This window comes from Molothrus aeneus, chromosome 5 (assembly GCF_037042795.1).
Source record: "Molothrus aeneus isolate 106 chromosome 5, BPBGC_Maene_1.0, whole genome shotgun sequence".
Classification (NCBI taxonomy): Eukaryota; Metazoa; Chordata; class Aves; order Passeriformes; family Icteridae; genus Molothrus; species Molothrus aeneus.
In genome coordinates this window covers 5,579,649-5,594,898 of record NC_089650.1, presented here as the reverse complement: position 1 = coordinate 5,594,898, position 15,250 = coordinate 5,579,649, and the positions used below count along the sequence as shown (strand labels likewise).

The following is a 15,250-nucleotide window of genomic DNA, read 5'->3' as shown; positions in this document are numbered from 1 at the left end:
GCTTGTTTTTAATGAGTGCCAGCAAGCAGTCACCCATGACCAGTTGTGTAAAGCTGTTTTCAAGTGCTGTATTAAATGGACTGTATCTTTTATAAGAAGGTGACCTACAAAAGAAAAACACTAAATTCCAGGAACCTCCAAGTACTTGACATTTTGACCAATGGGCCTAAAGGGGTTTTGGCACTGTGCTAATGAAAGACTTTTTTTGGTCCAGTGACAGCAAAGGCAGCTTTGCACACCCTGCTTAGAGGTTTCCTTTTGGAAATTGGTGTGGCTGTGTTTACAAGCTTGTCAGGCAGAATGTGAATTCTAAAGGACAAAGCTGTTATTTTAAAATTACTTGGTATGTGCAGAAGTTAGGGAAAGTCAGGGAAAATTTTATGATGCTGTTTGTTTCCAGTTTATTTCTCACAACTCAAAGAATGTAAATTGATGAAATTCTGAAAAATGTGCAACAGGCTTTTAGGAGAAATGGCATGGCAGCCTGCACTTATTGGTGCTTCCCCCGTACAAAAGGCTGGTTGATAAAAGGTCACTTGACAGAATGGGCACAGAGGAGTTGCTGCTGAAAAAAAGCAATCTGGCCAGCTGAAAGGGATGTTACAGAACTGCCATTAGAAAAATAACATTTTTATATTATAGCCTTGAACGTGTCTTGGCCATTATGCTGAAAGCTCTCGAGTTACTGAATCTGGCCCGCTGCCCCAAGGAACATAAAATGATTTGAATGTCATGTTAAGCACTATTAATAATTCATCTGATGAGATCAAGATAAACAAGAGCAAAAACTCAGAGTCATGTCTAGACTTTGTGACTTCAGTTTAATGTGGGGGATAACAGTGGTATTGTAAATGCAGCAACATATGTTTTGTAACTTGAGTTTTAAGAAGAAAATCATGTATAAGTTCTGTGTCATATAATATGCCATGACTCAGTGTTAATCAAGACATTTGGTTTTTCTGAGCTATCTTGCCTGTGTCCCTACCAAGGCACAGAATTTTGCCAGGGCATTGATCAAGAAGACAGTGGGGGAGTGTCTGTCGACAGCTGATGGAAGCAAGAATATTAGAACAAGATTCAGACTGCATCATGCTTTGAAAATTCCTGTGGTGGTAGGTTTAGGGCGCTGGTGACATCTTGCTGGTGAGCTGGCATCACAGACAGCTGAACTTTGAGACATGGGAGTTCATTAACTGCAGAGCTTAATACTACATAGGTATGTGCGTGGTCAGTTAGGCTCCTGGGTAACTGAGTAATGGCTCTGTCTGAACAGAAACTCTAATGCAGAAAACCTGTGCCCTTTCTGGGGCTCAGGAGGGTTTTATTGCATGGCTAGTTGTAGGCGTTTTGACTGGGATAAATAATTTTCTTCCTTCTATCTGGTACGATTCTGTGGTTTGGGTTAAGGATGAGAGTGACATTGATAACACCCTGATGTTTTAGTTGCTACTCAGCAGTGCTAGCCCTAAATCAAGGACTTTCCAGTGTCTCCTGCTGTGCCAGTGAGGAGAGGCACAGGAGGCTGGGAGGGAGCGTGGCCAGGGCCAAAGGGATATCCCAGGCCATGGAACATAGAGCCCAGGACATGAACTGGGGGGAGCTGGCTGGGAGCTGCTGGGAGACAGGATGGGTGTTGGTTAGATGGGGGTGAGGGAGAAGGTGACCATTTTTTAGGGTAAAAAGGTGGCTCCATTCAGATTTCATTTATCTTTTAGTTTGCACGCTCAAGTGACAACATTGATGACACTTTCTGAAGTGATGAACCAGAACTTGTCACCTGTGCAAGGAGCAGTCAAGTGCAAACTCTGAAACTTTCTAGAAATCTTTAAACTGGCATCAAGAAACTAAAAACCTCAAGCAAATGCACTTTGCTTGAAGTCCATTGAACATGACTTAGTCAAAAGTGGGAAAAATGTTTCTGGAATCTTTTTCTGCAATTGTGACTTGACTTCTGACAGGCTTTTCCCTAGTAAGGGCATTATTAACCAGCATGTCTGTTAGCAAATTTGAGAGTGATAGTATAGAAGCTGTTAGTCTGTGTGAGGAGGATAAGCTGTTGCACGAGACAAGAGAAGTATCTTGCATTTACTAGAGCAGGTTTTACTGCACTTTTCTCTGTAACAGGATCTTTGGCTATGTGATCTGACATTTTTGGACTGCATTCAGATGAGAAATTCTTGTACTAAATGTAAACTTTTTTTTTTTTTTACCTTTTGTGCCATTGCTATAAAAGTGAAATTTTACTGTTACACTTAATGATCAGCACTGTGCAATTGAGCTCTTGGGTTTCTTGCTCTTTGTTTGCTCTGGTTCTCTGAGCCTTGGGTTTGGTATTAAACCTTTTTGATCCCTACCAAAATATGCTCTGGAATTCTTGTTTAGGTGATGATCTGTCCCTGGAAGTGCATTGCCTGGTTCTCCATACAAATTAATATAATTAAGTCTGATTTCTACCTTTTCATTTACATTCTTGTCTGTCACTGTTATCACAAAAGAAGCTGTAACACTTAACAGAATTAACTGAATATTGATAAACCAGTAAAGCTGGTTCCTCTGGATATTTTCACTTGCCCTTCAGATTTATTTTATTCTCTGGTACCGTTACTCAACTCAGATTGTGTTGATACATCTGTTGGATAATTTCCATCTCATTGGTACCTGTACTGGTTTTTAGTGGCTCCAACACTTTGTGAATTTGCAAAGGGAGTGGAATTAAAATTGGAACGATCGCTTGGCATTTCCATAGAGTTAAGTGTCCAGACCTTTTAGAGTGCACATATCCAGAAGCCATGATTTTTGATTATTGTGAAAGGCTGATTGTAAACATTGCTGCATGTGTTCAGCAGAAGAGTGACAGCTGTTGATTGTAACAAGTTTGCTTGTTACAAACCAGGGGATTTATTTAAAGATACTCTAAAATGCTCTGAAGACTTCACAGAATTGTTTAGTCAAATCTGAGATGCTTTAAAAGAGGTTGAGTAAATTAGATGATGTAAAAGAACATCTGAAACATCAGCTGAGTGAAAATCCCTTTGGCCTATGGCCTAGAAACTACAAAGGCAAAAGTTATTCTTGAAGCACTTAATTCAGGATATACCATAGCTCATTAAAAATGGGATTATCAGAGCTTTCTTCTGGGCTCTCATTTCTTGCACAGTTTTAGGCAAGTGATATTATTTACCCAATATGTTTCTCATTTCAAAATGTGATTCTGTGGGCAGGACTTAGAAATAGTTGAAAATGTGTCCTAAAAGAATGCGCTTGCTTATGTTGTTATGGTCTAGAATTACTCTTGAATTTCTGATACAGTCAGCTGAAGAGGAGAAAATAATGAGTCCTGAGATATGAAGGAAGTTGTCTCAGTGGAAATATTACAATATGCTTTCTAAGCAGAAGAGTGGTGTTCTTTCCTTCCAGTCATTGACTGAAGAACTGAAGGTCAATAGACTCCTCCAGATATCCAGGTGAAAACTGGATTTGGTGTTGCCCTCCAGTGTAGATTTCTGACTTTAAACAAGCACAGTCTACTGTTCTTCCCAATGAGACACTACAGGAGGGAGTCAAGGGAGGATGGGTGTTCCAGAACAGGCCTCCTTTTCCTCCTTAGCAAGAAAAGGACTAAGAAGCTGAGCTTTAGGTTTTTTCCCCTTGAATGCTAATTTTGAAGTTTAATGGCAGGAAGGAGATAGTAAAATCAATTCCATTTTTTGGCAGTAATCTGGACTGTGTATATGATATGAATTCCTTTTATCACCAAAAGAAGCTCAGTAATGATTTGTTTGTAGGCACACGGCCAAAATGCAAAGATTTTGGACTAGCTCAGAAATAGCTGTGCTCTTCAAGCTTTACAGTCTGTTCAAATTTAAGCCTTCCCATCAGTCTAGAAATGGGAGTGTGTGCAGAGGGGGAAATGAACATTTTTTGGCTTTGAGTCACTGGGCAGACTGCAATGAATACAGGCTTTGATTCTGTAAGGGCCCTTTTTTCCTTCAGTCCACCCAGTTGTGTAAATTGAGGGTTGCTAACTTGTCCCCCCCATTTGAGCTGGTTATTGTGTGCTGCTGGGGGAGGGAATTCTGGAGTAGCTAAGAGGCACAGCAGTGCTGCTTCTGTCAGATGCACTGGGACTGAAATGCCAGCCTTGCTTTTCCATAAGGCATGCTCTTGGACACCAGAGGTTTCTTTGGTTTCTAAACTGTGCAGACCATCATGAGCATTTCCTCCAGACCTCCATGGCAGGGCACTTAGTCTGGTTGATCTTTACAGCTGCCTCCTAACCCAACCCATTCTATGTTTCTATGGCCTTGAGTTAATTCTTTATGATATTGAAAAGCCAGAATCCTAGAGAGCTCCATTAGTAGAAACAGCCAGTGACATTGACAGCGTGGGGCAGCGATGTCAGTGAATGTCGTTGAGTCAGAATGAAACCAAATTTGCTTTTTATTCCTGTGCCTAGCAGGAATTGTGCCTATTTTAGAAGGATATTAAAGCTATTTGCATCTTTCTGTTGCCTGGTGCCTTTCTGAATAGGACTAATGGGCTAACCTAGGCAGAGTGAGTGTATTTAATACTGTCTTTTTCTGCTGGAGAATCTGCTTAGAGCTGGTCAACATATCAATCGTTGCTATAAAATACAAGATATTGTTCAGAGGAATTGTTCCCTGGAATGATAAATGAAGGTGAGTAGATGGTACAAGGTACATGGGTTGTTTGTTTAGGCAATCAAGTTCTCCTAGTGTGGACAAATGTCAGGTCATACATAAAACCTGAAGGATGTGTAGTGTGTGTTACATACCAGAAATTGCATTCTGGGTAAGCAAAATTGGGTCAAGAACTGGGATGGGGCCTCTTTGAAAGATGAAGCTTCAGCGACTACTGCAAGGCTTGGGTACAGAACAGGTATGAACATGTCATTTCTCTGTCAAAACCCCCCAAAAGTATTGAAGGCTCTGGACAGCTCACTGTAGGCTGGAAGAAGTCTCCTTTTATCTATGCAAAATGAGAATTTTAAGCAGCTTATTGAGTTAACTTGACAGAAATAGTTAATAAGGCTTGACACTGAGGAGAGAGCTGTAATGTGGGACAGATGCACAGCCAGCTCCCACCCCTGGCTTGAAAGGTCAGGGCATTAATCTGAACGTGACTGATAATAATTTGTAAATAAAGTGAGTGAGGTTATGTCCTATATTCTCAGTCACTTGGGATGGTATTATTGGTGCATCACCTTGATTTTAAAGTTGTTAACCATGGTATGGGAGCAGGAGAGGGAAAAGTGTTGTGGGGAATCTGGAGGAGGCCAGTCTCCCTCTGTGCTGACTGTGGAGCTTTCTTGGCATGGCCATGGGGTGTGTGGCAGCTTTCTGCATTAAGTCTTGAGGGTGCAGAAAGCTCCTTCTCTCCTTCTTAGCTTCCTCCAGTTTGTTGACATTGGAAGTTGAAATGTTGAATAGAGTCTTTGATGGGCCATGAGCATTGTAGGAAGCAAACAGGAATGCAGAACTTCCATGGCTCCCTGCTTTTCTCCTCCATGGGAAGCTGGGGAGTATCAAAATATGCAGATGATGTGATAAGTCATGGTAGAGCAGAAAAGTACCACACAGTTCCTGTAAAGTTATTAATGATGTGCACCAGCCTGATATCCCAGCTCAGCAGATTATTTTAGTTTTCCTTTCATAATTCTCTTGGTACACCCTGAGGATATGGCTGTTTCTCTTTATTTGAACTTGGCTTAAAACTCTGATCCCTGTTACTGCTTTTCTTTGATAACTTGCCTTTGTCTAACTGGCAGAAGTTTCATAGTAATTTCTGAAATACCTTGAAAAATCAAATGAATGAGTAAATTCCAGTACTGGGTTACAAGCTGAACAGAAGTGTCAGTTAAACAGAATAGATTTTCAGATTTGGAGTGCAAATTGAGGCGAAACATTTCTAACAAGGTAAATGGATTCCTCTCCTTGACTTACCTTTTATTACCCAGAAATGCCAGATCCATTATAGAGGCATTAACACTGGCACAGTGACATTGAAACATAAAATAGGGAGTAATCCTTCCCTAGAGGTGGGAAGGCTGCAAGCCTCAGACTCCATATCTGGGATTTAATGAAGCGTGACTTAGAGGAGCACTGCTGGCTTCCAAACCTGCTGGAAACATATGCAGAATGGATTAGACATGTGAGTTGTTCTCAGATACCTAAGAATGTAATCATTTTTTTTGCTTGTTCTTCTGAATTCCTTTCTCAGTGCTGTACAAGGAGAGACTTCTTTATTTGCCAAGAGCTCAGATCATAGCTTTGTGTGGAAAACAGTATCACCTTCCTCTGTTCATCTTTCTACAAAGTCTTTGTTTTTGTTTTTTTTTTTTTCTCTCCAGTGTTCTGATGATAATAAACACAATGATGAGCCACCTCAAGAAGATGAAGGGTTTATGGGAATGTCCCCTCTTCTACAAGCCCACCATGCTATGGAGAGAATGGAAGAATTCGTGTGTAAGGTAAGGGCACATGGAAACTGCTGAAGGAATTTCCTTTTTTAGGCAGCTCCAGTGGGCAGCAGACACTGCTTGGAGGAGCTGCACTGCTAATGTGAGGGAGGGGAGGTTCTCACTGTCCCCAAATGGGCATCTCATGTTCTGAGTGCCAATACTGTGCTTCCTCAGCATCTGTCTGTCATACAGGATTAAATTGTAGAGCTTGGAACAATAAGGATTTACAACTGATTCTCCAAAGCTGATCATGCAACTCAGGTGTGTCCCTTGAGAAACACCTGTGAGTGCAAAGCAGAACAAAAGCCTTCTGGTTTGAGGCACTTTGACTTACAAGGTCATTTGACCTGATTTCTTCAGATTTGCAAATATTTTGTTTTCCCAGCACCACTTGCGTTTATTGTAGAATAAGCTTTGTCCTGACTTGAAAACAATGCTGTATTGAAACCATACATAAGTAAATCCATTGTAGATTTTTTTTGTAATTGTTGATCTTGGCTCAATTTTTGCTACTTTTTAGAGCCACTGGGCTGTGTCAGTCTCTGGCCCTCCTTTCTCTCTGAAAGGAATGCTGCCCCTTTATACACTGGTTCCTGCTGGTTTTATGAGCTATTTTTGATATGTTTACAGAGAGACCCTAGTGACTTGGTGGTCTTTTGTGTATTTTGATTTTTTGCTGTTGTTGATTTTCTTTTTTACTGTGCATCTTTGCCTCTTTTAAAATATTTCGTAGGGTGGATTGTGTAAAATTAATTCCCTCCTTCTGTTTCTACCTCAATTCACATTTTTTGTTCATGAACTAAACCAGTTATTTCCTTGTTGAATGTATTTAAGAACCCAGTCTTTAACTGGGCTGCTTCTTCTGAATGGCTTTGTTTTCCTTCCATGCATGAGTGTGGAGAATTGATTTAAAAACTCTGAACTCTTGTTGTTGAAACTGAAATAAGAATGTAGCTTTTTAAACTCAGTGTTTCAGGAACCTCCAGCCTTGCTCCTGTAACTCTAGCCAGCCATCAAGCCTACAGCAGCCTGCAGAAACAGCCCCGGTACATAAAGCAGCTCCCTGCTCCCCCTGTCCCTGGCGGTGCTGCCACTCTGAAGCCTCCATGTGTCTTGTGTTACTGCAGCAGTGCTGGAACATCTGTGCACACTTATTTCCTGTGGAGCCAGCTGCAAGAACAGCTCTGTGCACAAACCCCCCCTCTCCCTTTAAAGAAGAAATCCCATGGAATTGGGAGTCATGAGTCTGTTGCCTTAACTGCTCTGTCACCGTTTGTGAGCTTGGGAGCATTTCTTTCCCAATCTGAATACGGGGGTTGGACTCTTCTTGTTGGCCTCTCACCATTTCATGTTTTCTGGCCCCTATTAGTGCTAATGGGTAGCTTCTCCTGCTAGCCTTCCCCAAATGCTAGCAGATACACAGTCAGATTGGCTTGTGGTGGAGGAACAGGCTTATTTATTTACTGGAGAGATCTAGGTGTAAGGCTTCTTCAATTAAATGGAGAAGGTGGCCTGTAAAATAACAGAAGGTGGAAGTAAATTAAATACTTTCTCTTCATCAGCAGTAAAAACACCCAATGGCCTTCCTGTCCAGTGGAATGCTGAAGTATTTCTTTCTCTGCTGGTGCAGTTCATAATGGTGCAGTTTTGAACTGGGAACAGTGACTTTAGCATGATATTTCAAGTGTAAAACCTTTTCCCCAGAGATGCTCCATCAACTCTCCTCTGTTTACTGTACTCACAGGTTAACTCCAGCACTTGTACTAATATGGGTTTTCTGACTGTTTCCATGCACTGAAGGAGCTCCAGTGCCTGCATTTCACGGAACTCTTGTATCCCCCAGGTGTGGGAGGGCAGATGGAGAGTGATTCCCCACGATGTTCTGCCCGACTGGCTGAAGGACAATGACTACCTGCTGCATGGCCACAGACCACCCATGCCTTCCTTCCGGGCCTGCTTCAAGAGCATCTTCAGAATACACACAGAGACTGGCAACATCTGGACTCATCTCCTAGGTACTAATCCTAAATCTCATCCAATGGTTTCGTTGCTCTCAAAGAAATGAGAGCAAGATAGAAAGGTCTGTCAGCATTATCATTCCACTAGTAACCTGTTAAATTAGCAGCTTGGTATCCCTCTCCTAATTTTATCCCATCAGAATTGGATTGGACTTGCTTAATTATGGCATACTATACAAACAAATGCATTAAACATTTCCTAATCAATAAATTACTGTTAGATCCTTCTTTTCCCAAGTGTGTAGGTGTTAATTGGGATTGCCACAGGAACACGCTTAAGTTGCAGCTTCTCTGAGTTGTGAGAGCCTTGAAGGGAAGAGGTGATGCTTGTAGCAAGAAAAGCTTTCAGAATGCATGAGCTTGACACCTCTCTGCCTTGCTGCTTTCCAGGATGTGTGTTCTTCCTTTGTCTGGGAATCTTCTACATGTTCCGGCCAAACATGTCCTTCGTAGCACCTGTGCAGGAGAAAGTGGTCGTTGGCTTGTTCTTCTTGGGAGCCATTCTCTGCCTCTCCTTCTCATGGCTCTTCCACACAGTTTATTGCCACTCAGAAGGTGTTTCCCGGCTCTTCTCCAAGTAAGTGCCTTGAGAACAGGGCAGGCCAAATAGGAAACAGGTGGGAAAACAGGGCTGGGATTTGTGCCTGGAGCCCCAGTGTGGGAGTTGTTCATTTCATGACTGCATGTACTTTGGAACAGAGTTGAGCAGAGATTTAATGCAGCTTCATCTAATTATAGTTTGTTTCAACATGAGTTTTTGTACTGTCATTTGAGTCTTAAAACTCCATCATTTTCTGCTGTTTGGCAGGCATGTGCTTGCATCTTGCTGCTGTAAGTAATATGCCTTGAGCTCAGTTGCAGGACTTTGAATTTTTAGTGCAACCGTTACTTCTTGTCATTTCAGCTGTTCTGACTTTGAACCTGAAACTTATGTAAGACAGTTCCACAGTGTGTATCAAGATGTCTTGGTCTTTTGGTTTTGCTGCATGTTCTTTTTTTGGCTGGCTGCTGAATATCTGATACTTCCTAAAACTACTCAACCAGGATTCTGTAATCTGCAAGACGACCTCTAAAGTAGCCCAGCAGTTAAAGTCCCCTACTGAAAAATTACCTCCTTCAGCTTTTGCAGGGGCATTTTGTCCGGGTGTGGTAAAAAGCAGTGGCTGAGAATTTCCTTTTTTACATGGGTGCACAAAAAACCAGCGTGGTTGAAAAATTGCAGCATTATTCCACTGTGGTCACTGAAGCTGATGCCCACTTAACTCTTACTTGTCAGATACTGAAGTTGGCTGTGTTCTCAGAACATACTGTGTGCCCTGTCTTCAGAGGGCTCTTGCAGTGCTTTTTTCCTCATCTGAAACTAAAATGTGAGTTTTCCTCACAAAGCTTTGGTCTAAAGGCTGCTGAAGGCATTGCTGATGTCTGTCTCAAAAATGGCTTTCCTGGCTGTCTGTCAGGTAATCCATTACTGTAGGTGGAAGAGTTGCTGTCAGGACCTTACCTGCAGCAGTGAGAATAATTTAGTTGCAGTGAGAAGTAGACAGTTGCTCTACTAAAGAAGAGTGTGTAGGTGTGAGGATTTCCAAAGATTCACACTTCTTACGACGCTGATTTTTGTTTTCTTCTAGGCTGGATTATTCCGGCATTGCACTCCTCATAATGGGCAGCTTTGTACCATGGCTGTACTACTCCTTCTATTGCAACCCTCAGCCTTGCTTCATCTACTTGATTGTGATTTGTGTCCTGGGCATTGCAGCCATAATTGTCTCACAATGGGACATGTTTGCCACCCCTGAATACCGGGGTGTAAGGGCAGGTAAGACCTGAAATTAACTGCTTTGCTTCTTGACTGCCTTTCCTGCTTCCTGCTTGCCACCTGGAAAAACCACCTTGGGAAGACTTAAGGGAATTTAATTTTATAGACCTAATATTCTTGAACTGGGAGCTTGGTGGGCTTTCTTTCAGCATTTATTGTACCCAGCTGGATGCACAGATAAGGGCTGGTGCAAGTCCTGGAAGTGCATTCCTGAAATGGACAGTAACACATGCAGTGGGAAAGGTGGTGCAAAGGATTTCTAGCTGCATGTAGCAACTTTATTCTCAAAAAACGACTGACTGCTTGGGGTGTGTATGTGTACCTGTCGTGCTTGTGCTTTTTTTTTAACACTAGACTCAGACACTAGCAAATCATTGAATTAATGTGAATGATTTGCCTGGATAAAACACAGAGTTAAGATAAAGACTGTTTTTCTCTTCACATCATCAAAAGAACAAAACCAGATTTGGGTTCACATTTTGAGGTAGGAAGAAAGAGAGCTTTAGGGGGCAGCTATGGAGTGTGCACACAGCTGGGTTGATTAGTAATATTTCTTGTTTCTTAACCTGCACATGCTGTCTACAGTAAATCTAGATTTCCTGGACAGGTTTGGGTGCCTTCAGAACATTCAGCTTTCCAAACTTAAAATCTCTGTACAGGACATGATTATTCCCCCCATGCCCACTGTTTTTACAAGTTTTCTGTCCTTGCTGCTAAAATCTAAACAAATAATCAGTGTTCTCTTGTATGGCAGATCAGATGAGCACAGATGCTGCTTTTCTGTTTGCTAGGAGTACTCGTGCAGCATACGATAAACAGTCTCTTTGTTGTGTCTCCTTGTCTTGCTCTTGAGCGTTGTGGTGAAGTGAGGCTCGGTCTGTGTGGTCTCAGTTCCCTCTACAGGCCGAGAGCAGGAACTGGCCTCGCCTACATTGGAGCTGGCAGGAACAATCAGTAAATTAAATATTCCAGCTATCTGCTGGGACATGTAACTGAGTAGCTTCTGGTATATGAAGGAAGTTGTGCATTCTTTAGCTTCCTTTCCAATAAATCTCTTCTGGGGACCTGCAGCTTCAAGAGCTGTCACCCCTCTGCTGCTTTGGCCTATGCTGAGTTTTCCTCCCGTAGCTTTTGTGTTTTCATTGTCTCCCTTTGCCACCACTGCCTTCAAACCTGACTCTCCCGCATTTTCTTTGCCTCCCAGGAGTATTTCTAGGTCTGGGTCTTAGTGGGGTAATTCCCACTCTGCACTTTGTCATCTCTGAGGGGCTCCTGAAAGCAGCCACCATGGGGCAGATAGGCTGGCTGGCACTCATGGCATGCCTGTACATCACTGGTGCTGCGCTCTATGCCGCCCGCATCCCGGAGAGATTCTTCCCTGGCAAGTGTGACATCTGGGTGAGTCTGCTGAGGCACTGGTGAGGAGACCAAGCTGAAAGCTGGTCCCCCTTGAGCCTGAAGGATGTTGTGTCAATGTTTTCTTACTGCACCAGAAGCAATAGGTCTTCAGGGAGGGGCCAAATGACTCTGGGCTCTCTGAGCCTGGCGTAGCTGTTGCCTCTCTTCCCAAGTTGGCACAACCTGGCTGGTCTGAGGTAGCTGCTGGTGTGCAGATTCCCCTCAGTACATTTCTGGATTGCTTTAACAGATGGGAAAGGAACTGCAAACATTTTTGTGGGTGTCTGTGTGTGTTGAGGATCCTGCAAAGACACATCTTTACCTTGCTTCTGTGCAGAGCAGTACGTGGTCATTTCATTGATGTTCAGTGTGTTCTCTGGGATCTTCCCCATGTCTGGCTCCTCATCTTGTACAGCCAGTGAAAATGCTAGACAGAGATGGTAGGGTTTGGGGGGATCTTTGACCCAGAAGAAGGGATAGTGGGGTGAGCAAGTGAATGAGTGGGGGAAACCTGGTATGAGGGAAAGAATCATGGAGACTGGAGGAGTGATGCCGATTTTTGCCCCAAAAGGCGAGAAATTACTGCTTAAGAGACTCAGTCAAATAAGCAGGAGGTATTTTATTACGACGTCGGAGAAATCCTAAAATGGGATTTCTAAATCTTTACAGCAAAAGCGTACCTTTTATACAGTTTTAGGTTTGGGATTACATCATATTCATGCATATACATATGGGGAGTGGTGTAGGCGGAGCGTGGGCGGGGACTTCTCTTTTGAGGATCTTCTCAGGGGTCGTTCCGGTCGGCCTTCATCAGCTTCGAGGAGTCTTCCTCTTTAAACTTTTGAACCTCTCCCCAAATTTGGTCAATTCCCGGTGTAGTTGGCTTAGTCTCCAGGCCTTGGCAAGGGTCTCAGGGTCAATTTGACATGTTGGCCCTAAACGTGCTTTACCCAGCAGTTCTTAACTTATCACTGTCTGTCCTTATCTCTTCCCTGTCATTGTGTTCCATACCTTACTCAATTTATTGCTCTATGTGATTTCCTAACATTGAATATTTCCCATAACTGCTTTATATTCTATGCTTTAACCCATCATCTCTTGAAAGTAACTGTTTTAGGGGCTTCATTTCCCTCCTTTTCTTATAACTTACGAATTCTTTCGTCAAGTTCTAATCTTTCGGGGCGTTGATACGCCCGCACCATCGCCCAAATCACTTGGATCTTACTCATCAAGGATTTCAGCCTCCACCACAAGCATAGGTTCATAAAAGTCAGTATAAGCATTGCTATAGTTAAAATTAGTATCGGGTGTACCAGGTAATGAAAGACCTGTGTTGCTGTTGGGGAAAATCCTGTGAAAACGTCCCACTAGTGATGTTGGCCTACTTGTTCTACTTCAGTCAGGATGTTTTTTATTCTTTCTGAGTTGTGCTCTACCTGTAGGACCATGCGCTTAACTGTTTGGTTCACTTTTTGCACCAGTCTTCTTACTTCTGGATGCACGAGCATCGCCTTAAGAACCTCGACATCCATACTTATCTGTAATTTTGGCAACTCATGATACAGGTCGTAGTCTGCATTAATTAGCTGCTGGGTGGTTACAGGAGCGGTATAGTTAAAATCACAACCTATAATCTTGGTAAAATTACATATACAAAAGTTAGTATTGTCTTGGCAACTATCTACAGTTACGTTACTGCAAGCTGTTCTGACGCAGGCGCATCCATTCTCTACATAATAAACCTGCGACCGTACTCTATTGTGTGGAAGCATTTCAAAAGTGCATACACTATTTTCAGCATCTAAGCATAAATCTTCTGTTTCTACTATAGCATTTTTACATATGTATCCTAGTTGCCCCCTAGGAATACATGCTTCTGTACTAACAGACTGCCACTTATTTTTGGCGTCATCATAACTCGCCCAAACATTATGATCTACTGGCCTAACAAGGACATTCTGATGTATGGTCCCTAAGGTAAGGATAGGGAAAATCGCCCTTTCCTCTGCAGCACTGATGGTAAGAACATAGGCTTCAATGTGCTCATGCTGTGGTACATAAGTGAAGTTTACTAATTGCCACCAGGCTTGATGGTCCCTTTCAAATTGTGTAGTATGACTATCCTTCAGTATCGTTTCTCTTATTTCCTGGGACAGCGTTCTTGACGTTCTTTCTCTTATTATCCTTGCTGCCACTAACTGTACCCACTGTTGTGTTTGTGTGCATTGGATAGCAAGCGCAATTTCTTTGCTAATGTTTCTTGTATAGCCGGCAATTCTAGCAAAATCTTCAGCAGTGTGATTTGCTACCAGGGTTAGTAACCTAACTACCAGTGATTGTGTTTCTGCCAATGTAAGCATGGATGAACTCAGGGGCACTTTAAGTTTTTTTAAGTTGGTGGTGACAGTACTCAATTTGTTAACCAATACTTCTTGATCTATGGTATTCAGTATTCCAAATCTAGTGCCGACCCATCCACTTATATCTCTTTGCGCTCGCCTGTGATAAGACCTAGTAGCTAGCCATGCCTCTTATCTTTTAAGGCTTTGTTGTATGAACGGTTGACAGTCCTTTTGCAGATGGGTAATGTTAGTCTGAATATTCATCTGCACCTTTTTCAGAGAGTACGTGGGGTCTAGCAGCAGTTTCAGTTCATCTGACTTCCTTACTACCTGGGGCCCGATAAAGGTTAAGTTATGCACCTTTCTACATTCAATTGGTGGAGTAATTTCTTGGGGCAAGTCTAAATTTGGATATAAGGAGATCACATCTTCCGGTGATGCCACTTCGTATCTGGTAACACGTCTGGGGAAACTAGTACTCTGTTCCAGCGTTTTCGACTCCCTTTCACATGCGAACGTCATCGACTGATCTAATCTAAATGCCATCTCACACTGTGCTTTCCCTTCCTCGGGACCGCTAGATGCTACGATCTTTCCCACAGGAAAGAGGAGAGGGTGAGGGTCAAAGGTTATATTTTGAGGATGTAGTTCCCCAAGTGAATCTTCTCTATAAATTACCGAGTTTCGGGGTTGTGATCCAGGTGGGTCTTCCCTGAAGTCACTCCACAGGCATGAAATTGGGCCCTTTTGCTGGATTCAAACGGTGGGCTTGCCCATTTTCACTGGACTAAAGGTAATCAGATTATGTTTAAAAGTTGGCATCAAGGGTTGGATTGTTAATACCAGCCGCCTTGTTTTTCCTTCTACTGGGTCAAGTTCCCGGCACCCAATTTGGATTTGATCTCCCTTCTGTGCCACTAGGTATGTCCGCTTATCCCATTCCTCTTTTGGGTATGGCTGATTGTTACGTAAGGCATAAACCTCAAAATAGGGCCCCTTCATCCCTGACTCCGGGTGAATACACTGGTGTGCATTGGACCATGGGTCTATTGGGGCAGAGTTTCGAGGAAAAACTACATTCTGCCCGAATTGTATGGATGTTAGAAAAATAACTATCATAAGTATGGTTTCCCCCATTGATCTTCCTACCATTTGTATTTAATGTCAGTTTGTGCTGGATTCTCTCGTGATCCCG

General features: G+C 42.7%; 1 protein-coding gene across 2 annotated transcripts in view; it reads left to right on the top strand.

Annotated features, from left to right (window-relative positions):
* ADIPOR2 (adiponectin receptor 2) overlaps positions 1-15,250 on the top strand; it is a 55,334-nt gene that overhangs the window by 28,773 nt on the left and 11,311 nt on the right. For both annotated transcript variants that reach the window (XM_066550062.1, XM_066550064.1), the window contains exons 3-7: positions 6,371-6,490; positions 8,325-8,496; positions 8,890-9,076; positions 10,128-10,315; positions 11,520-11,713. In XM_066550062.1, coding sequence (XP_066406159.1) covers positions 6,371-6,490; positions 8,325-8,496; positions 8,890-9,076; positions 10,128-10,315; positions 11,520-11,713 — 861 coding nt within the window. The remainder of the gene's footprint in view (positions 1-6,370; positions 6,491-8,324; positions 8,497-8,889; positions 9,077-10,127; positions 10,316-11,519; positions 11,714-15,250) is intronic.